Source organism: Heterodontus francisci, chromosome 8 (assembly GCF_036365525.1).
Source record: "Heterodontus francisci isolate sHetFra1 chromosome 8, sHetFra1.hap1, whole genome shotgun sequence".
Classification (NCBI taxonomy): Eukaryota; Metazoa; Chordata; class Chondrichthyes; order Heterodontiformes; family Heterodontidae; genus Heterodontus; species Heterodontus francisci.
This window is the reverse complement of record NC_090378.1, coordinates 127,122,204-127,144,444: the sequence shown is the minus strand read 5'-3', so window position 1 is coordinate 127,144,444 and position 22,241 is coordinate 127,122,204. Positions and strand designations below refer to the sequence as shown.

The window sequence follows — 22,241 nt, the reverse complement described above, 5'->3', positions numbered from 1 at the left end:
CTATCTCTGGGTGTCACTGCCTATCTCTGGGTGTCGCTGCCTGACTCTAGGCATCACTACCTGTCTCTGGGCATCACTGCCTATCTCTGGGCGTCACTGCCTATCTCTGGGCGTTACTGCCTGTCTCTGGACGTCACTGCCTGTCTCTGGGCGTCACTGCCTATCTCTGAGTCTCACTGCCTACCTCTGGACATCACTGTCTGTCTCTGGGCATCACTGCCTGTCACTGGGCGTCACTGCCTATCTCTGGGCGTCGTTGCCTATCTCTGGGCGTCGCTGCCTATCTCTGGACATCACTGCCTGTCTCTGGGCGTCACGGCCTATCTCTGGGCATCACTGCCTATCTCTGGGCATCACTGCCTGTCTCTGGGCGTCACTGCCTGTCTCTGGGCGTCACTGTCTATCTCTGGGCATCACTGCCTGTCTCTGGGTGTCGCTGCCTGTCTCTGGGCGTCACTGCCTGTCTCTGGGCGTCACTGTCTATCTCTGGGCATCACTACCTATCTCTGGGCATCACTGCCTATCTCTGGGCGTCACTGCCTATCTCTGGGCGTCACTGCCTGTCTCTGGACGTCATTGCCTGTCTCTGGACGTCACTGCCTATCTCTGGGCGTCACTGCCTATCTCTGGGCATCATTGCCTGTCTCTGGACATCACTGCCTATCTCCGGGCATCACTGCCTATCTCTGGGCATCACTGTCTATCTCTGGGCATCACTGCCTATCTCTGGGCGTCATTGCCTGTCTCTGGACGTCACTGCCTGTCTCTGGGCGTCACTGCCTATCTCTGGGCATCATTGCCAGTCTCTGGACATCACTGCCTATCTCCGGGCATCACTGCCTATCTCTGGGCATCACTGTCTATCTCTGGGCATCACTGCCTATCTCTGGGCGTCATTGCCTGTCTCTGGACATCACTGCCTGTCTCTGGGCATCACTGCCTATCTCTGGGCGTCACTGCCTATCTCTGGACATCACTACCTGTCTCTGGGCATCACTGCCTATGTCTGGACATCACTGTCTGTCTCTGGGCGTCACTGCCTGTCTCTGGGCATCACTGCCTGTCACTGGGCATCACTGCCTATCTCTGGGCGTCGCTGCCTATCTCTGGACATCACTGCCTGTCTCTGGGCATCACTGCCTATCTCTGGGCATCACTGCCTTTCTCTGGGCATCACTGCCTATCTCTGGGCGTCACTGCCTGTCTCTGGGCGTCACTGCCTGTCTCTGGGCATCACTGCCTGTCTCTGGGCATCACTACCTGTCTCTGGGCATCACTGCCTGTCTCTGGGCGTCACTGCCTGTCTCTGGGCGTCACTGCCTGTCTCTGGGCGTAACTGCCTATCTCTGGGCCTCACTGCCTATCTCTGGCTTCACTGCCTGTCTCTGGGCATCTGCCTATCTCCAGGTATCACTGACTATCTCTGGGCGTCACTGTCTATCTCTGGACATCACTGCCTGTCTCTGGGCATCACTGCCTGTCTCTGGGCATCACTGCCTGTCTCTGGGCATCACTACCTGTCTCTGGGCATCACTGCCTGTCTCTGGGCGTCACTGCCTGTCTCTGGGCGTCACTGCCTGTCTCTGGGCGTCACTGCCTGTCTCTGGGCGTCACTGCCTGTCTCTGGGCGTCACTGCCTATCTCTGGGCCTCACTGCCTATCTCTGGCATCACTGCCTGTCTCTGGGCATCTGCCTATCTCCAGGTATCACTGACTATCTCTGGGCGTCACTGTCTATCTCTGGACATCACTGCCTGTCTCTGGGCATCACTGCCTATCTCTGGGTGTCACTGCCTATCTCTGGCATCACTGACTATCTCTGGGCGTCACTGTCTATCTCTGGACATCACTGCCTGTCTCTGGGTGTCACTGCCTGTCTCTGGGCATCACTGCCTATCTCTGGGCGTCACTGCCTATCTCTGGACGTCACTGCCTGTCTCTGGGCGTCACTGCCTGTCTCTGGGCGTCACTGCCTATCTCTGGGCCTCACTGCCTATCTCTGGCATCACTGCCTGTTTCTGGGCATCTGCCTATCTCCAGGTATCACTGACTATCTCTGGGCGTCACTGTCTATCTCTGGACATCACTGCCTGTCTCTGGGCATCACTGCCTATCTCTGGGTGTCACTGCCTATCTCTGGCATCACTGACTATCTCTGGGCGTCACTGTCTATCTCTGGACATCACTGCCTGTCTCTGGGTGTCACTGCCTGTCTCTGGGCATCACTGCCTATCTCTGGGCGTCACTGCCTATCTCTGGGCGTCACTGCCTGTCTCTGGGCGTCACTGCCTGTCTCTGGGCGTCACTGCCTATCTCTGGGCGTCACTGCCTATCTCTGGACATCACTGCCTGTCTCTCTCTGGACATCACTGCCTGTCTCTGGGCGTCACTGCCTATCTCTGGGTGTCACGGCCTATCTCTGGGCATCACTACCTGTCTCTGGGCATCGCTGCCTGTCTCTGGGCATCGCTGCCTGTCTCTGGGCATCACTGCCTGTCTTTGGGCATCACTGCCTGTCTTTGGGCATCACTGCCTGTCTCTGGGCATCACTGCCTATCTCTGGCATCACTGCCTGTCTCTGGGCGTCACTGCCTATCTCTGGGCATCACTACCTGTCTCTGGGCATCACTGCCTATGTCCAGGTATCACTGCCAACTTTACCATGGAATGATCCTTCTTCACCTTTGTAGACACTCTATAAAGATCCTACCATAGTATTTGTGAATCCTTCCACCCGCTCCTCTTCAATCTATAAATCCAATTTGACCCTAATCTGGCCAATAGTGTGAGTGTTGTTCAGATCCCAATCCATCCACCCTCCCATTTTACTTGATGTTGCTGGGCAGGTTAAGATCGGGGCTTTTACTTATTTTCGAGGTCTGGAGTCATTAGTCAATTACAATTACAATTAGCAAAAGGCTTACTGAGGGGGTAAACTAAAATCTGGGATGAGAATAGACAGGTGCTTCATGGCTGGCACAGACACGATGGGCCGATGGGCCTGTTTCTGTGCTGTATAACTCTATGACTCTATGACCCATTGGTGTAAGTTATCTTGTTAGACAGGTTCTGCCCTCACTGTGTCCATGTATGTTTTTATTACAGCATCATTCTCCCCCGTCAGGCTTCGTGAGTGTCCTAAAGTTCATGAACATTGCCTTCACCATCGCCTTCACACTCGAGTGTATTCTCAAAATCATTGCCTTCGGATTCCTGGTGAGCACAGAGAGAATTTAACAAAATTTAGAGAAAAATGTTGTCATTTCAACTTTGCATATCAAAATTGGTGGAGCCATGAATTGTCCTGCACGATCTGTTGTCGCCCGGGTTTGTTATAGGCGTGGTGATCAAGTGAAATCTCTATGCCTTGCTCAGCAATAGACAAAACACACCACTCAATGAGGGGATTGAGGTAGAGGGAGCTTTACTGTGTATCTAAGCCCGTACTGTACCTGTCCTGGGAGTGTTTGATGGGACAGTGTAGAGGGAGCTTTACTCTGTATCCAACCTGCGTTCTACCTGCTCTGGGAGTGTTTGATGGGACAGTGTAGAGGGAGCTTTACTCTGTATCCAACCTGCGTTCTACCTGCCCTGGGAGTGTTTGATGGGGACAGTGTAGAGGGAGCTTTACTCTGTATCTAAGCCCGTACTGTACCTGTCCTGGGAGTGTTTGATGGGACAGTGTAGAGGGAGCTTTACTCTGTATCCAACCTGTGTTCTACCTGCTCTGGGAGTGTTTGATGGGACAGTGTAGAGGGAGTTTTACTCTGTATCTAACCCCATGCTATACCTGGCCTGGGATTGTTTGATGGGACAGTGTAGAGGGAGCTTTACTCTGTATCTAACCCCATGCTATACCTGTCCTGGGAGTGTTTGATGGGACAGTGTAGAGGGAGCTTTACTCTGTATCTAACCCCATGCTATACCTGTCTTGGAGTGTTAGATGGGACAGTGTAGAGGGAGCTTTACTCTGTATCCAACCTGTGTTCTACCTGCCCTGGGAGTGTTTGATGAGACAGTGTAGAGGGAGCTTTACTCTGTATCTAACCCCGTGCTGTACCTGCCCTGGGAGTGTTTGATGAGACAGTGTAGAGGGAGCTTTACTCTGTATCTAACCCCGTGATGTACCTATCCTGGGAGTGTTTGATGGGACAGTGTAGAGGGAGCTTTACTCTGTATCCAACCTGTGTTCTACCTGCTCTGGGAGTGTTTGATGAGACAGTGTAGAGGGAGCTTTACTCTGTATCTAACCCCGTGCTGTACCTGTCCTGGGAGTGTTTGATGGGGACAGTGTAGAGGGAGCTTTACTCTGCATCTAACCCCGTGCTGTACCTGTCCTGGGAGTGTTTGATGGGGACAGTGTAGAGGGAGCTTTACTCTGTATCTAACCCCGTGCTGTACCTATCCTGGGAGTGTTTGATGGGACAGGTGGAACAGTGCAGCTTAACTATGGATAAAGAGGAAGTCATGTAATGGAATGGGTGAGGGAGCTGACACTGGGAAGCCCTGTGAATTCAGTGATGTCTGACCATCATAATCACCAGTTAGGACCATCCTGATATGATGCAGCTCAAACTGTGCTCCCGTGTATCTGTGGAACTGAGGCAGCAGTTACAATTTGCAGGTTATGTTTGTCAGTGAATGGTTTTCTGCTTGCTATTCTGACATCTTATATTAATTCCCTTCTCACAGAATTACTTCCGAGACTCCTGGAACATATTTGACTTTGTGACAGTGGTGGGCAGCATCAGTGAGATCATCGTTAACGAATGCAATGTATGGTGCTTCAATCCAATACATATTAGTGTGAGGGAGAGTGTGAGAGAGTGCGTGTTTGGGAGAGACAGCGAGAGAGATAGGGCCTGATGGAGAGGGAGAGAGTGAAAGGGCATGATTGGGAGGGAGAAAGTGAGTGAGAATGTGAGAGACACTGAGGGGGTAGAAGGTCTCTGAAAGGGCATTGGGGGAAGCATGAACTATTGAGAGGAACTGTTGGTATAGCAGATCACTGACAGCAAATTTACAGGCATACAGGGTTCACTGATGGGGAAGAGGGGTATTGTTGGGGTGCAGGTAGAGGGACGTTGATGGAGCACTGGGGCATGGACAGTGTATTGGGGCACTGACTGATGCAGGGTAGGTGGAGGGGGCATTGATAGCTGGCAGAAGAGCCTTGTGTGCTGCTTGTTTTACTGCCTAGGTGTGAGAAAGTGGAAAGCAGGAAAGGAGACAGGATAACAGGGAGTCTCCGGATGTAAACGTTCCCGAATACCCTGTGAAAAAGCAGAGAGACAGCAGACAGTCATAATAACGGTGACGCAGATGGTGAAAGGATTGCCTTTGATCTAACATTGAAATCTCTCTCTGCAGTTAAAGTTTGTGAACCTGAACTTCCTGAAGCTGTTCCGTGCTGCCCGCCTGATCAAGCTCCTTCGCCAGGGCTACACCATCCGAATTCTCCTCTGGACCTTTGTACAGTCCTTTAAGGTACAAGAAACATTCAAGCACTTCCAGTCACTGAAAATGGAAATGGGTTCAACAATGTCACACTCAGCAAGGCTACGAGATTGAGACAGGAGAGAGAGCCCATTCCACATGTCCAGCTGAAGTCCCATCTTTTCGATACATCTCTTTAGTTCTGGCCTCCTCCCAGAATCCATTGTGAGGGCAGTTCATACCATTAGAAGCTGTGCATCCAGGCGATAGCCCTGAACGCACCTTTCCCCAGTCGTAGACATTGCCCCTTGCTGTAGTATCCTCAGTGCAAGAATCACAAAGGAGCCCCCGGACAATGTGCAAAACTGCACATTCAACAGCCTGCTCCCTGTTACATATACTGTTGCATGGGTTGAAATATTAGTGCAGTGGTCGAGGTTTTGGTGCAGTGGTCGAGGTATTGGTGCACTGGTCGAGGTATTGGTGCACTGGTCAGGTTATTGGTGCAGTGGTCGAGGTATTGGTGCAGTGGTCAGGTTATTGGTGCAGTGGTCGAGGTATTGGTGCAGTGGTCAGGTTATTGGTGCAGTGGTCGAGGTATTGGTGCAGTGGTCGGGTTATTGGTGCAGTGGTTGAGGTATTGGTGCAGTGGTCAGGGTATTGGTGCAGTGGTCGAGGTATTAGTGCAGTGGTCGAGGTATTGGTGCACTGGTCGGGCTATTGGTGCAGTGGTCGAGGTATTGGTGCACTGGTCGGGCTATTGGTGCAGTGGTCGAGGTTTTGGTGCACTGGTCGAGGTTTTGGTGCAGTGGTCGAGGTATTGGTGCACTGGTCGAGGTTTTGGTGCAGTGGTCGAGGTTTTGGTGCAGTGGTCGAGGTATTGGCGCACTGGTCGAGGTATTGGTGCAGTGGTCGAGGTATTGGTGCACTGGTCGAGGTTTTGGTGCAGTGGTCGAGGTATTGGTGCAGTGGTCGGGTTATTGGTGCAGTGGTCGAGGTATTGGTGCAGTGGTCGAGGTATTGGTGCAGTGGTCGAGGTATTGGTGCAGTGGTCAGATTATTGGTGCAGTGGTCGAGGTATTGGTGCAGTGGTCAGATTATTGGTGCAGTGGTCGAGGTATTGGTGCAGTGGTCGAGGTATTGGTGCAGTGGTCGAGGTATTGGTGCAGTGGTCGGGTTATTGGTGCAGTGGTCGAGGTATTGGTGCAGTGGTCGAGGTATTGGTGCAGTGGTCGGGTTATTGGTGCAGTGGTCGAGGTATTGGTGCAGTGGTCGGGTTATTGGTGCAGTGGTCGAGGTATTGGTGCAGTGGTCGAGGTATTGGTGCAGTGGTCGAGGTATTGGTGCAGTGGTCAAGGTATTGGTGCAGTGGTCGGGTTATTGGTGCAGTGGTCGAGGTATTGGTGCAGTGGTCAAGGTATTGGTGCAGTGGTCGAGGTATTGGTGCACTGGTCGAGGTATTGGTGCAGTGGTCGGGTTATTGGTGCACAGGTCGGGTTATTGGTGCACTGGTCGGGTTATTGGTGCACAGGTCGGGTTATTGGTGCACTGGTCGGGCTGTTGGTGCAGTGGTCGAGGTATTGGTGCAGTAGTCGAGGTATTGGTGCACTGGTCGGGTTATTGGTATACTGGTCAAGGTATTGGAGCACTGGTCATGGTAGTGGAGCAGTGGACGCGATATTGGTGCATTCATCCAGGTCTTGGTGCATTGGTTGAGGATTTAGTGCATTGGATAAGGTATTGGTGCACAAGTTGAAATATTGGTGCACTGGTTGAAGTATTAGTGCACTGTTTGAGGTGTGGGTGCACTGGTTGAAGTATTGGTGCACTGGTTGAGGTATGGGTGCCCTGGTTAAGGTTTGGGTGCAATGGTTGTGGTATGTGTGCACTGGATGAAGTATTAGTGCACTGGTCGAGGTAGGGGGGAACTGGTTGAAGTATTGGTGCACTGGTTGAGGTATGGGTGCACTGGTTAAAGTATTGGTTCAGTGGTCGAGATATTGGTGCATTGGGCGAGGTATGTGTGCACTGGTTGAAGTATTGGTGCACTGGTTGAAGTATTGGTGCACTGGTTGAGGTATTGGTGAACTGGTCGAGGTAGCGGTGCAGCTGTCGATGTATTGGTGCAGTTGTCGAGGATTTGGCACAGAGGTCGAGGAATTGTTGCAGTGTTCGAGGTATTTTTTTTAAATTCACTCATGGGATGTGGGCATCACTGGCCAGGCCAGCATTTATTGCCCATCCCGAATTGCCCTTGAAAAGGTGGTGGTGAGCTGCCTTCTTGAACCGCTGCAGTCCATGTGGGGTAGGTATACCCACAGTGCTGTTAGGAAGGGAGTTCCAGGATTTTGACCCAGCGACAGTGAAGGAACGGCGATATAGTTCCAAGTCAGGATGGTGTGTGACTTGGAGGGGAACTTGCAGGTGGTGGTGTTCCCATGCATTTGCTGTCCTTGACCTCCTAGTTGGTAGAGGTCACGGGTTTGGAAGGTGCTGTCTAAGGAGCCTTGGTGCATTTCTGCAGTGCATCTTGCAGATGGTACACACTGCTGTCACTGTGCGTCAGTGGTGGAGGGAGTGAATGTTTGTAGATGGGGTGCCAATCAAGCGGGTTGCTTTGTCCTGGATGGTGTTGAGCTTCTTGAGTGTTGTTGGAGCTGCACCCATCCAGGCAAGTGGAGAGTATTCCATCACACTCCTGACTTGTGCCTTGTAGATGGTGGATAGGCTTTGGGGAGTCAGGAGGTGAGTTACTCGCCTCAGGATTCCTAGCCTCTGACCTGCTTTTGGAGCCACGGTATTTATATGGCTACTCCAGTTCTGTTTCTGGTCAATGGTAGCCCCTAGGAAGTTGATAGTGGGGGATTCAGCGATGGTAATGCCGTTGAATGTCAAGGGGAGATGGTTAGATTCTCTCTTGTTGAAGATGGTCATTGCCTGGCACTTGTGTGGCATGAATGTTATTTGCCACTTATCAGCCCAAGCCTGGATATTGTCCAGGTCTTGCTGCATATCTACACGGACTGCTTCAGTATCTGATGAGTCACGAATGGTGCTGAACATTGTGCAATCATCAGCGAACATCCCCACTTCTGACCTTATGATTGAAGGAATGTCATTGATGATGCTGCTGAAGATGGTTCGGCCGAAGACACTACCCTGAGGAACTCCTGCAATGATGTCCTGGAGCTCAGATGATTGACCTGCAACAACCACAACCATCTTCCTTTGCGCTAGGTTTGACTCCAGCCAGCGGAGGGTTTTCCCCCTGATACCCATTGACTTCAGTTTTGCTTGGGCTCCTCAATGCCATACTCAGTCAAATGCTGCCTTGATGTCAAGGGCAATCACTTTCAGCTCACCTCTTGAGTTCAGCTCTTTTGTCCATGTTTGAATCAAGGCTGCAATGAGGTCAGGAGCTGAGTGGCCTTGGCGGAACCCAAACTGAGTGTCACTGAGCAGGTTATTGCTAAGCAAGTGCCGCTTGATGGCACTGTTGATGACACCTTCCATCACTTTACTCATGATTGAGAGTAGGCTGATGGGGCGGTAATTGGCCGGGTTGGACTTGTCCTGCTTTTTGTGTACAGGACATACCTGGGCAATTTTCCACATTGCCGGGTAGATGCCAGTGTTGTAGCTGTACTGGAACAGCTTGGCTAGGGGCGCGGCAAGTTCTGGAGCACAGGTCTTCAGTACTATTGCCGGAATATTGTCAGGGCCCATAGCTTTTGCAGTATGCAGTGCCTTCAGTCGTTTCTTGATATCACGCCGAGTGAATCGAATTGTCTGAAGTCTGGTATCTGTGATGCTGGGGACTTCAGGAGGGGGCCGAGATGGATCATCAACTCGGCACTTCTGGCTGAAGATTGTTGCCAATGCTTCTGCCTTATCTTTCTCACTGATGTGCTGGGCCCCCCATCATTGAGGATGGGGATATTTGTAAAGCCACCTCCTCCAGTTAGTTGTTTAATTGTCCACCACCATTCACGGCTGGATGTGGCAGGACTGCAGAGCTTAGATCTGATCCGTTGGTTATGGGATCGCTTAGCTCTGTCTATCACATGCTGCTTATGCAGTTTGGCATGCAGATAGTCCTGGGTTGCAGCTTCACCAGGTTGACACCTCATTTTGAGGTATGCCTGGTGCTGCTCCTGACATGCCCTCCTGCACTCTTCATTGAACCAGGGTTGGTTTCCTGGCTTGAAGGTAATGGTAGAGTGGGGGTTATGCCGGGCCATGAGGTTACAGATTGTGGTTGAGTACAATTCTACTGCTGCTGATGGCCCACAGCACCTCATTGATGCTCAGTTTTGCATTGCTAGATCTGTTTGAAATCTATCCCATTTAGCATGGTGGTAGTGCCACACAACACGATGGAGGGTATCCTCAATGTGAAGGCAGGACTTCATCTCCACAAGGACTGTGCGGTGGTCACTCCTACCAATACTGTCATGGACAGATGCATCTGCAGCAGGCAGATTGGTGAGGACGAGGTCAAGTATGTTTTCACCTCTTGTTGGTTCCCTCACCACCTGCCGGATACCCAGTCTAGCAGATCTGTCCTTTAGGACTCGGCCAGCTCGGTCAGTAGTGTTGCTACCGAGCCACCCTTGGTGATAGACATTGGAGTCCCCCACCCAGAGTACATTTTGTGCCCTCGCCACCCTCTGTGCTTCCTCCAAGTGCTGTTCAACATGGAGGAGTACTGACTCATCAGCTGAGGGAGTGCGGTAGGTGGTAATCAGCAGGAGGTGACCTTATCCATGTTTGATCTGATGCCATGAGACTTCATGGGGTCCAGAGTTGATGTTGAGGACTCCCAGGGCAACTCCTGGTTGGTGCAATGGACGAGGTATTGGTGCTTGGTTGAGGTATTGGTGCACTGGTTGAAGTTAGGTGCACTGATTGAGGTATTGATGCACTGATTGAGGTATGTGTGCACTGGTTGAAGTATTGGTGCACTGGTTGAAGTATTGGTGCACTGGTTGCGGTATTGGTGCAGTGGTAGAGGTATTGGTGCACTGGTTGAAGTACTGGTCAACTGGTCGAGGTAGCGGTGCAGTTGTCGATGTATTGGTGCAGTTGTCGAGGATTTGGCACAGTGGTCGAGGTTTTGGTGCAGTGTTCGAGGCTTTGGGGCAGTGTTCGAGGTATTTCTTTTTAATTCACTCATGGGATGTGGGCGTCGCTGGCCAGGCCAGCATTTATTGAGTTATGGGTGCACTGGTTGAGGTATGGGTGCTCGGGTTGAAGTATGGGTGTACTGGTTGAGGTATGGGTGCTCGGGTTGAAGTATGGGTGTACTGGTTGAGGTATGGGTGCACTGGCTGAGGTATTGGTGCACTGGTTGCGGTATGGGTGCACTAGTTGAGGTATGGGTGCACTGGTTGAGGTATGGGTGTACTGGTTGAGTTATGGATGCACTGGTTGAGGTATGGGTGCACTGGCTGAGGTATTGGTGCACTCGTTGAGGTATGGGTGCCCGGGTTGAAGTATGGGTGTACTGGTTGAGGTATGGGTGTACTGGTTGAGGTATGGGTGCACTGGTTGAGGTATTGGTGCAGTGGTAGAGGTATTGGTGCACTGGTTGAAGTACTGGTCAACTGGTCGAGGTAGCGGTGCAGTTGTCGATGTATTGGTGCAGTTGTCGAGGATTTGGCACAGTGGTCGAGGTTTTGGTGCAGTGCTCGAGGTTTTGGGGCAGTGCTCGAGGTATTTCTTTTTAATTCACTCATGGGATGTGGGCGTCGCTGGCCAGGCCAGCATTTATTGAGTTATGGGTGCACTGGTTGAGGTATGGGTGCTCGGGTTGAAGTATGGGTGTACTGGTTGAGGTATGGGTGCACTGGCTGAGGTATTGGTGCACTGGTTGATGTATGGGTGCACTGGTTGAGGTATGGGTGTACTGGTTGAGTTATGGATGCAGTGGTTGAGTTATGGATGCAGTGGTTGAGGTATGGGTGCACTGGCTGAGGTATTGGTGCACTCGTTGAGGTATGGGTGCACTGGTTTGAGGTATGGGTGTACTGGTTGTGCTATGGGTGCACTGGTTGAGCTATGGGTGCACTGGTTGAGGTTTGGGTGCACTGGCTGAGGTATTGGTGCACTTGTTGAGGTATGGGTGTACTGGTTGAGGTATGGGTGCACTGGCTGAGGTATTGGTGCACTTGTTGAGGTATGGGTGCACTGGTTGAGGTATGGTTGTACTGGTTGAGGTATGGGTGCACTGGTTGAGGTCTGGCTGGACTGGTTGAGGTATGTGTGCACTGGCTGAGGTATTGGTGCACTTGTTGAGGTATTGGTTCACTGGTTGAGGTATGGGTGCACTGGTTGAGGTCTGGCTGGACTGGTTGAGGTATGTGTGCACTGGCTGAGGTATTGGTGCACTTGTTGAGGTATTGGTTCACTGGTTGAGGTATGGGTGCACTTGTTGAGGTATTGGTTCACTGGTTGAGTTATTGGTGCACTGGTTGAGGTACGGGTGCACTGGTTGAGGTATGGGTGCACTAGTTGAGGTATTGGTGCACTGGTTGAGGTATGGGTGCACTGGCTGAGGTATGGGTGTACTGGTTGAGGTATTGGTGCACTTGTTGAGGTATTGGTGCACTTGTTGAGGTATTGGTGCACTTGTTGAGGTATTGGTGCACTGGTTGAGGTATGGGTGCACTGGCTGAGGTATTAGTGCACTGGTTGAGGTATTGGTGCACTGGTTGAGGTATGAGTGCACTGGCTGAGGTATTAGTGCACTGGTTGAGGTATTGGTGCACTGGTTGAGGTATGGGTGTACTGGTTGAGGTATGGGTGCACTGGCTGAGGTATTGGTGCACTTGTTGAGGTATTGGTGCACTTGTTGAGGTATTGGTGCACTGGTTGAGGTATTGGTGCACTGGTTGAGGTATGGGTGCACTGTTTGAGGTATTGGTGCACTGGTTGAGGTATGGGTGTACTGGTTGAGGTATTGGTGCACTGGTTGAGGTATTGGTGCACTGGTTGAGGTATGGGTGTACTGGTTGAGGTATGGGTGTACTGGTTGAGGTATGGGTGCACTGGCTGAGGTATTGGTGCACTTGTTGAGGTATTGGTGCACTGGTTGAGGTATGGGTGTACTGGTTGAGGTATGGGTGCACTGGCTGAGGCATTGGTGCACTTGTTGAGGTATTGGTGCACTGGTTGAGGTATGGGTGTACTGGTTGAGGTATGGGTGCACTGGCTGAGGTATTGGTGCACTGGTTGAGGTATGGGTGTACTGGATGAGGTATTGGTGCACTGGTTGAGGTATGGGTGCACTGGCTGAGGTATTGGTGCACTGGCTAAGGTATTGGTGCACTGGTTGAGGTATTGGTGCACTGGTTGAGGTATGGGTGCACTGGATGAGGTATTGGTGCACTTGTTGAGGTTTTGGTGCACTGGTTGAGGTATGGGTGCACTTGTTGAGGTATGGGTGCACTTGTTGAGGTATTGGTGCACTGGTTGAGGTATGGGTGCACTGGCTGAGGTATTAGTGCACTGGTTGAGGTATGGGTGCACTGGTTGAGGTATGGGTGCACTGGTTGAAATATTGGTGCACTGGTTGAGGTATTGGTGCACTGGTTGAAATATTGGTGCACTGGTTGAGGTATTGGTGCACTGGTTGAAATGTTGGTTCACTGGTTGAGGTATGGGTGCACTGGTTGAGGTATGGGTGCACTGGTTGAAATATTGGTGCACTGGTTGAAGTATCGATGGACTTCAGTTCTGGTAAAGCGTCACTGACCTGAAACGTTAACTCTGCTTCTCCCTCCACAGATGCTGCCTGACCTGCTGAGTATCTCCAGCATTTCTTGTTTTTATTTCAAATTTCCAGCACCTGCAGTATTTTCCTTTCATTAAGGTATTGGAGCATTGATTGAACTATTAGTGCTGTGATTGTGTTATTGAAGGTCTGGTTGAAATACTGGTTGAGGTATCGGTGCACTGGTGTGATATCGGTGCACTGGTTGAGGTGTTGATACACTGGTGGCAGTATTGGTGTACTGTGCAGTGGTTGAGGTATTGGTGCACTGGCATTTCCAGCAAACCATTAACAAACAAGAGGTTTGGGCTTTTCTCCTTGTGTTTGCCATTTTCTGATTACCATGTTGTCGTGTTCACGATTAGTAAATGTTCTCCTCCCTAGGCTCTTCCATACGTCTGCCTCCTGATTGCGATGTTATTCTTCATATACGCCATCATTGGAATGCAGGTGGGAGTCTCTGTTACAGATAAAGACTTCACATGTGAATAGATATATATGAATGCATTGAGCCAGTATTCTGTGTGCTGACTAACAGAGCTGCTTCAATCTCTTCCTGGATCCGCACAGCTCTTTGGAAACATCGGCTTGGAGGACAGCACCCCCATCAATCTGCACAACAATTTCCACACCTTCTTCAATGCCTTGATGCTGCTGTTCAGGTGAGTCACAGCCTGTACTGTCATAGTGACAGAAAGCGAAACAATGTCTGTTAGACCCTTCAAATTTGTGGGTTACATCCGATTTGAAAGCTTACCTTATACTATCGGCTCCGCAATGAGAAATGCTAATCCAGCAAAAGTCTTTCTGTAAGCTTTATCCCACAGACACATATAGTTTATATATTATCAATCTGGAAGACAGCAGCACTGCTGTTAAAAAAAAAAGTTTAAAATATTAAATATCTGCAGAAACTAATCAGCAAATATTCACCTTATGTTAATGGTCTTAGAATTTTATTTCAGTATTAAAAAGATCTGGAAATAAAGAGCTGGTCTTTGTAAAAGTGATCACAAAGGTGTCAGATCACCGGAAAGCCCCAACCGGTTCCCTAATGTCCTTTAGTGAAGGAAACCTGCTGTCCTTACCCGCTCTGAGCCTGTATGTGATTTCAGCCCCTCAACAATGTGATTGGCTCTTAACTGCCCTCTGAAGTGGCCTAGCAAGTCAGTCAGTTGTGTCCAGAGCAACTAGGAATAAGGAATAGATTTCAGTGATGCCACATCCTGAGAATGCATGAAAATGAAATAAGCTGAATTCCTAGCTAATGAGCAAAGATCTATCGATCCACAGTCTGTCAGGTCAGTATAATTCCTTATTCCTTTCTTTCTGCAATTAAAACAGAAAATGCCGAAAGACAGCATCAGTGGAGAGAGAAGCAGAGTTAGCGTTACAGGTCGATGACTTTTCATCAGAGTTTCAGCATTCGCAGTATTTTACTCTTGACTTTTATTTTTCTGCAGTTGCTTTTCTGTTGAACTTTGGGAAGCTGCTGAGTACAAGTCCATTTTCAGCTCTGCGTTTCTTCAGCACATTCTATTATTAATTCTATATTTTGAGACATTAGTCCTGTAAGTTAGGTAATTAGTTTACACTAACTCACCCCCATCACCAAAGTGCACCTTCCAACAGGTGGTTGGCTGACACAGACAGAACCAGATTATAACTATCAATACTGTAAGAGTTAGCTTCAGGGTTAAAACTACAGCAATTTCCATAATAATTCTAAATTCATTCACCTCCAACTTAGATAGGTACAGCGTTACACTTGTCCAATAGCTGGACCTTCACCTCTTCACAAGCCTCATGTTTTCCTATCATGTGGGTCTGGATCCCATACTCATCCAGAAATTGCAGGAAGTCATCGAACCAGGGTATGGTGCATTGAACAGTGAAACACACACCATCTCCATTACCCAGTGCTTTTCCCCCAATGCCAAGTGTTTTTCGCCAAAACCCAGTATTTTTCCCCAATGCCAAATGTTTCTTTTTGCCTATTACCCAGTGTTTTGCCGACAGCCCAGCGTTTTTCCCATAACCCTATGTTTTCCCCATTTTGCAGTGTTTTCACCCAACACCTCGTGGTTTTCCGCCCAGCACCCAGTGATTTTCTACCCCAAAACCCAGTGGTTTTTTTCCCCCAGCACCCAGTAGTTTATTTTTATCCAACGCCCAGTGGTTTATTCCCCCAACACCCAGTGGTTCATTCCCCCAACACCCAGTGGTTTATTCCCCCAACACCCAGTAGTTTATTCCCCCCACACCCAGTAGTTTATTTCCCCCAGCATCCAGTAGTTTATTTCCCCCAACGCCCAGTGGTTTATTTCCCCCTAACACCCAGTGGTTTATTTCCCCCAACACCCAGTAGTTTATTTCCCCCAACACCCAGTAGTTTATTTCCCCCAACACCCAGTGGTTTATTTCCCCCAACACCCAGTGGTTTATTTCCCCCAACACCCAGTGATTTATTTCCCCCAACACCCAGTGATTTATTTCCCCCAACACCCAGTGGTTCATTCCCCCAACACTCGGTGGTTTATTTCCCCAACACCCAGTAGTTTATTTCCCCCAACACCCAGTGGTTCATTCCCCCAACACCCAGTGGTTCATTCCCCCAACACCCAGTAGTTTATTTCCCCCAACACCCAGTAGTTTATTTCCCCCGACACCCAGTGGTTTATTTCCCCCGACACCCAGTGGTTTATTCCCCCAACACCCAGTGGTTTATTCCCCCAACACCCAGTGGTTTATTCCCCCAACACCCAGTGGTTTATTCCCCCAACACCCAGTGGTTCATTCCCCCAACACCCAGTGGTTTATTCCCCCAACACCCAGTGGTTCATTTCCCCCCAACACCCAGTGGTGTATTCCCCCAACACCCAGTGGTTTATTTCCCCCAACACCCAGTGGTTTATTTCCCCAACACCCAGTAGTTTATTTCCCCCGACACCCAGTAGTTTATTTCCCCCGACACCCAGTAGTTTATTTCCCCCAACACCCAGTGGTTCATTCCCCCAACACCCAGTGGTTTATTTCCCCCCAACACCCAGTGGTTTATTTCCCCCCAACACCCAGTGGTTTATTCTCCCAACGCCCAGTGGTTTATTCCCCCAACACCCAATAGTTTATTTCCCCCAATGCCCAGTGGTTTATTTCCCCCAACACCCAGTGGTTTATTTCCCCCAACACCCAGTGGTTTATTTCCCCCAACACCCAGTAGTTTATTTCCCCCAACACCCAGTAGTTTATTTCCCCCAACACCCAGTGGTTCATTCCCCCAACACCCAGTGGTTCATTCCCCCAACACCCAGTGGTTTATTTCCCCCAACACCCAGTGGTTTATTTCCCCCAACACCCAGTGGTTTATTTCCCCCAACACCCAGTGGTTTATTTCCCCCAACACCCAGTGGTTTATTTCCCCCAACACCCAGTTGTTTATTCCCCCAACACCCAGTGGTTCATTCCCCCAACACCCAGTGGTTCATTCCCCCAACACCCAGTAGTTTATTTCCCCCAACACCCAGTAGTTTATTTCCCCCAACACCCAGTAGTTTATTTCCCCCAACACCCAGTGGTTAATTCCCCCAACACCCAGTGGTTAATTCCCCCCAACACCCAGTGGTTAATTCCCCCCAACACCCAGTGGTTAATTCCCCCCAACATCCAGTGGTTAATTCCTCCCAACACCCAGTGGTTTATTTCCCCCCAACACCCAGTGGTTCATTCCCCCAACACCCAGTGGTTTATTCCCCCAACACCCAGTGGTTTATTTCCCCCCAACACCCAGTGGTTTTCTGCAATATCAAGTTGTTTTTCCCCATTCACCAGTATTTTCTCCATTGCCCGGTGTTTCTCCCCATAATGATGGAGCTTGTGTGCTTGCTGCAGGAGTGCGACGGGGGAGTCCTGGCAGGAGATCATGCTAGCTTGCCTGAGTGAGAAGAAGTGTGAGGGGAACCCGGAGACCCGCTGTGGCACAGACTTTGCTTATTTCTACTTCGTCTCCTTCATATTCCTCTGCTCATTCCTTGTAAGTGACAATCTTGGAGCATCAGATCCAATTGGTGAAGGGCTTGATACAAGAGCTCGGTCATTTTCAATAATTAGAATGATTCTCTAACCAGCCAAACCCCTTTCCCAACACTTAGTATAAACAGTCCCAGCTTCCTTCATGTCAGCCATACCCACAGTGGGTAGCAGTCTCGCCTTTAATCAGCATATTGTGGGTTCAAGTCCCACTCCAATTATTTGAGCACAAAATTCAGGTTGACAATCCCAGTGCTGTCTTTTGGATGAGACATTAACTGAGGCCATTTCTGCTCTCTCAAGTTAATGTAAAATATCCCATGGTACTACATTGAAGAGGAGCAGGGGAGTTACCCCCTCTGACCTGACCAATGTTTATCCCTCAAACAACATCACTAAAACAGATTATCTGGTCATTATCATATTGCTGTCTGTGGGAGCTTGCTGTGTGCAAATTGGCTGTCACATTTCCTACATTACAACCACACTTCAAAAGGCACTTCATTGGCTGTAATGTGCTTTGGGTTGTCCTGAGATGAAAAACATTATAGAAATGTAAGTCTTTCTTTTGTTAGTGTCTTCCCGAGCCACCTTCCCCTAATCTCTGGCATTGGGTTATTTGCTCTGTCTGTACCTCAGCAGGCCGAAGCTGTGGTTCCATTGCAGTGCAGTGCCCAGAGTTATACACCATCTATCAGCTGGGCCCAGTACACACCATCACTGCGGCTACACTGCCAGATTCCGCTTGCCTTCGCTCCTGAGCTCAAGTCAGTGTGAGGCATCCTTAAGGGGCTTTGAGGGCCCTCAGATGTCAAGGCCTACAACAGGTCAAGAGGTTATTTCAGGCACGTCCCTGTCGAACTGGGCCTGGATGCGTTGCATCATGTAAAGGGCTCTGTCCTGGTTTCTGAAGTGGGTTTCCCTTTCCTTTCAGATGCTGAACCTGTTTGTGGCTGTCATCATGGATAACTTTGAGTACCTGACGCGGGATTCGTCAATCCTAGGCCCACACCACCTGGATGAGTTTGTGCGGGTCTGGGCCGAGTATGATCGGGCTGCATGGTAGGTGTCCCAACCCTGTCAGCGGGGAATCTGCTTGCGAAAGATTTGCTTTACATAAGTATGGGCTGCAATATTATGGCATGCAGTGCTTCACCAAAACTAAGCAAGGAAGCAAATATTCTTCAGGACATAGGACAGGGGAGCCACACACTTGAAAGAATGAGAGGATTCGATTCTCCCCACTAGGCCCCTGCAACACACCAAGGGTGGGGAATTTAGCCTGAAGTCTGTGAATAAAGGTTATATTGATTCAAAAGACACTCTGATTGGGACAAACAGAGGTATCTGTATACTGACTGGTGTCTCTCAGTCCCCTCTCTCTCAGGGTGATATCTGTACACTGACTGGTGTCTCTCAGTCCCTCTCTCTCAGGGTGATATCTGTACACTGACTGGTGTCTCTCAGTCCCTCTCTCACTCAGGGTGATATCTGTACACTGACTAGTGTCTCTCAGTCCCTCTCTCTCAGGGTGATATCTGTACACTGACTGGTGTCTCTCAGTCCCCTCTCACTCAGGGTGATATCTGTACACTGACTGGTGTCTCTCAGTCCCCTCTCACTCAGGGTGATATCTGTACACTGACTGGTGTCTCTCAGTCCCTCTCTCACTCAGGGTGATATCTGTACACTGACTGGTGTCTCTCAGTCCCTCTCTCAGGGTGATATCTGTACACTGACTGGTGTCTCTCAGTCCCCTCTCTCTCAGGGTGATATCTGTACACTGACTGGTGTCTCTCAGTCCCCTCTCTCAGGGTGATATCTGTACACTGACTGGTGTCTCTCAGTCCCTCTCTCAGGGTGATATCTGTACACTGACTGGTGTCTCTCAGTCCCTCTCACTCAGGGTGATATCTGTACACTGACTGGTGTCTCTCAGTCCTCTCTCACTCAGGGTGATATCTGTACACAAACTGGTGTCTCTCAGTCCCTCTCTCAGGGTGATATCTGTACACTGACTGGTGTCTCTCAGTCCTCTCTCACTCAGGGTGATATCTGTACACTGACTGGTGTCTCTCAGTCCCTCTCTCTCAGGGTGATATCTGGACACTGACTGGTGTCTCTCAGTCCTCTCTCACTCAGGGTGATATCTGTACACTGACTGGTGTCTCTCAGTCCCTTCTCACTCAGGGTGATATCTGTACACTGACTGGTGTCTCTCAGTCCCCTCTCACTCAGGGTGATATCTGTACACTGACTGGTGTCTCTCAGTCCCCTCTCACTCAGGGTGATATCTGTACACTGACTGGTGTCTCTCAGTCCCCTCTCTCTAAGGGTGATATCTGTACACTGACTGGTGTCTCTCAGTCCCCTCTCTCTAAGGGTGATATCTGTACACTGACTGGTGTCTCTCAGTCCCTCTCTCTAAGGGTGATATCTGTACACTGACTGGTGTCTCTCAGTCCCTCTCTCTGGGTGATATCGGTACACTGACTGGTGTCTCTCAGTCCCTCTCTCTAAGGGTGATATCTGTACACTGACTGGTGTCTCTCAGTCCCCTCTCACTCAGGGTGATATCTGTACACTGACTGGTGTCTCTCAGTCCCTCTCTCAGGGTGATATCTGTACACTGACTGGTGTCTCTCAGTCCTCTCTCACTCAGGGTGATATCTGTACACTGACTGGTGTCTCTCAGTCCCTCTCTCAGGGTGATATCTGTACACTGACTGGTGTCTCTCAGTCCTCTCTCACTCAGGGTGATATCTGTACACTGACTGGTGTCTCTCAGTCCACTCTCACTCAGGGTGATATCTGTACACTGACTGGTGTCTCTCAGTCCCTCTCTCTCAGGGTGATATCTGTACACTGACTGGTGTCTCTCAGTCCCTCTCTCTCAGGGTGATATCTGTACACTGACTGGTGTCTCTCAGTCCTCTCTCACTCAGGGTGATATCTGTACACTGACTGGTGTCTCTCAGTCCCTCTCTCAGGGTGATATCTGTACACTGACTGGTGTCTCTCAGTCCCTCTCTCTCAGGGAGATATCTGTACACCGACTGGTGTCTCTCAGTCCCTCTCTCTCAGGGTGATATCTGTACACTGACTGCTTTCTCTCAGTCCCTCTCTCTCAGGGTGATATCTGTACACTGACTGGTGTCTCTCAGTCCCCTCTCACTCAGGGTGATATCTGTACACTGACTGGTGTCTCTCAGTCCCCTCTCTCTAAGGGTGATATCTGTACACTGACTGGTGTCTCTCAGTCCCTCTCTCTAAGGGTGATATCTGTACACTGACTGGTGTCTCTCAGTCCCTCTCTCTGGGTGATATCTGTACACTGACTGGTGTCTTTCTCTTCTTCTCAATTTGGTTGTATCTGTCTAATGGTGCAGTGGGAGTTAATACTGTGTTGTGAAACAATTTGGAGGCTACAATCTTTATGCTCAGCCTTTGAGTATCAAAATACTCGTGATCTTCCAGCAGGTTTGACCCATTAAAGGCAATTTTGTGCGCAATGTAACAGCACATCCTTAATATGGACCTGATTCTGCACAGTGCGTGCTGTACAGGAACTGAGAGCAAATCAGACACCTATCAGACTCACACTGCTGGAGGCAAGTGAATCACCCACTTTTACCCAGTGTGCCTTGGACATCAGAATCCCGATAACTCATCATTAGATGTGAAAATCTGTTCATAGTCATCCTGGGCTAAATTGGAGGGCAGAGAATGGTGTGTTAAACAATAAATCCAAGTGTACCCATGGAGGGTCAGTAAAATCAAGACAATTTGATGGGAGCTACTTCAGCTATTGGAGGACTGAATGTCTTTTATTTAACCTAAAGGCCTGTAGCTTCACATGAGAGCTTTCACTATGAATGCTAGGATGGTTCTCCAGGAAGTGAAAGTTTGTGGACCTTGAGGCTAAGAGAGCTTTGTTAAAGTGATGAAAAAAGGGGATGGGAAAGACAAGAGATTATAACCTCTTGGTTGTCCCCTGCAGCCCATGTGAATATTGTTTGTCTCTCTGTTTAACCACATTAATGGGGTGATTGTTGCCAGTCAATGCCTCAAGCCCTAAGACGGGGCATTTGGCCAATCAGCAGCTTGACCTGAAGCAGAGGATGACACTGCCTCCAGGTGTGGAAGTGGTGCTGAACTCTCTTCTTGCTCAGCGGTAGAAACTGTGCACTCCCCAACTGTTGCTGTTGTCTAACTGAATGTGCTTTCTTTGTAGCGGAAGGATTCACTATAAGGACATGTACACAATAGTGTGCACGATCGCGCCCCCCCTGGGACTGGGGAGGAAGTGCCCTTGTAGGGTGGCCTGCAAGGTTTGCTTCATATTGACTTCGCATCCAGTGGTTGCCCCTCACTGGTTGAGGAATGACGGGCTCTCTTTAAGGAGACAGTATCTCGGTTACTCTGCTACCAGCCCTCTCTTTACACTGCACCTCGCTTTCTGAATAGATACAATCTACACCCACATGGAGACCATCTCAAACTTCCCAGGAGCCACCTCCTGACATGGTTGGCTGGGTATTCACATTGGTGCCAATGCCCTTCTTCAGCTGCCAGGGGTATTGGGCCATACCTGGACTAGGCACAGAGTTTACCCTCTTTATATCCTGGAGACCAGCCTGTCTCTCCTCAATGTTGCTGTTTGTCTCAACTGAAGGAGGCTCTCAGCTCATACACACTCACACACACTCAGACACTCACACTCACATCACTCACACTCACAACACACACTCACACTCACACACTCACACACTCACACACTCACATCACTCACACTCACAACACACACTCAGACACACACACATCACTCAGACACACAATACAACTCAGACACACAACACACACTCACACTCACACACTCACACTCACAACACACACTCAGACGCTCACACTCACGTCACTCACACACTCACACACTCACAACATACACTCAGACTCACACTCAGATACTTACACTAACATCACTCACACACTCACATCACCCACA

The 22,241-nt window shown here is 49.7% G+C and overlaps 1 protein-coding gene across 1 annotated transcript in view; it reads left to right on the top strand.

Annotated features, from left to right (window-relative positions):
* LOC137373269 (probable voltage-dependent R-type calcium channel subunit alpha-1E) overlaps positions 1 to 22,241 on the top strand; it is a 1,486,297-nt gene that overhangs the window by 1,375,893 nt on the left and 88,163 nt on the right. The window contains exons 32-38 of the mRNA XM_068038118.1: positions 3,106 to 3,216; positions 4,693 to 4,776; positions 5,371 to 5,487; positions 13,595 to 13,660; positions 13,781 to 13,872; positions 17,099 to 17,240; positions 18,171 to 18,298. Of these exons, the coding sequence (XP_067894219.1) occupies positions 3,106 to 3,216; positions 4,693 to 4,776; positions 5,371 to 5,487; positions 13,595 to 13,660; positions 13,781 to 13,872; positions 17,099 to 17,240; positions 18,171 to 18,298 (740 nt within the window). The remainder of the gene's footprint in view (positions 1 to 3,105; positions 3,217 to 4,692; positions 4,777 to 5,370; positions 5,488 to 13,594; positions 13,661 to 13,780; positions 13,873 to 17,098; positions 17,241 to 18,170; positions 18,299 to 22,241) is intronic.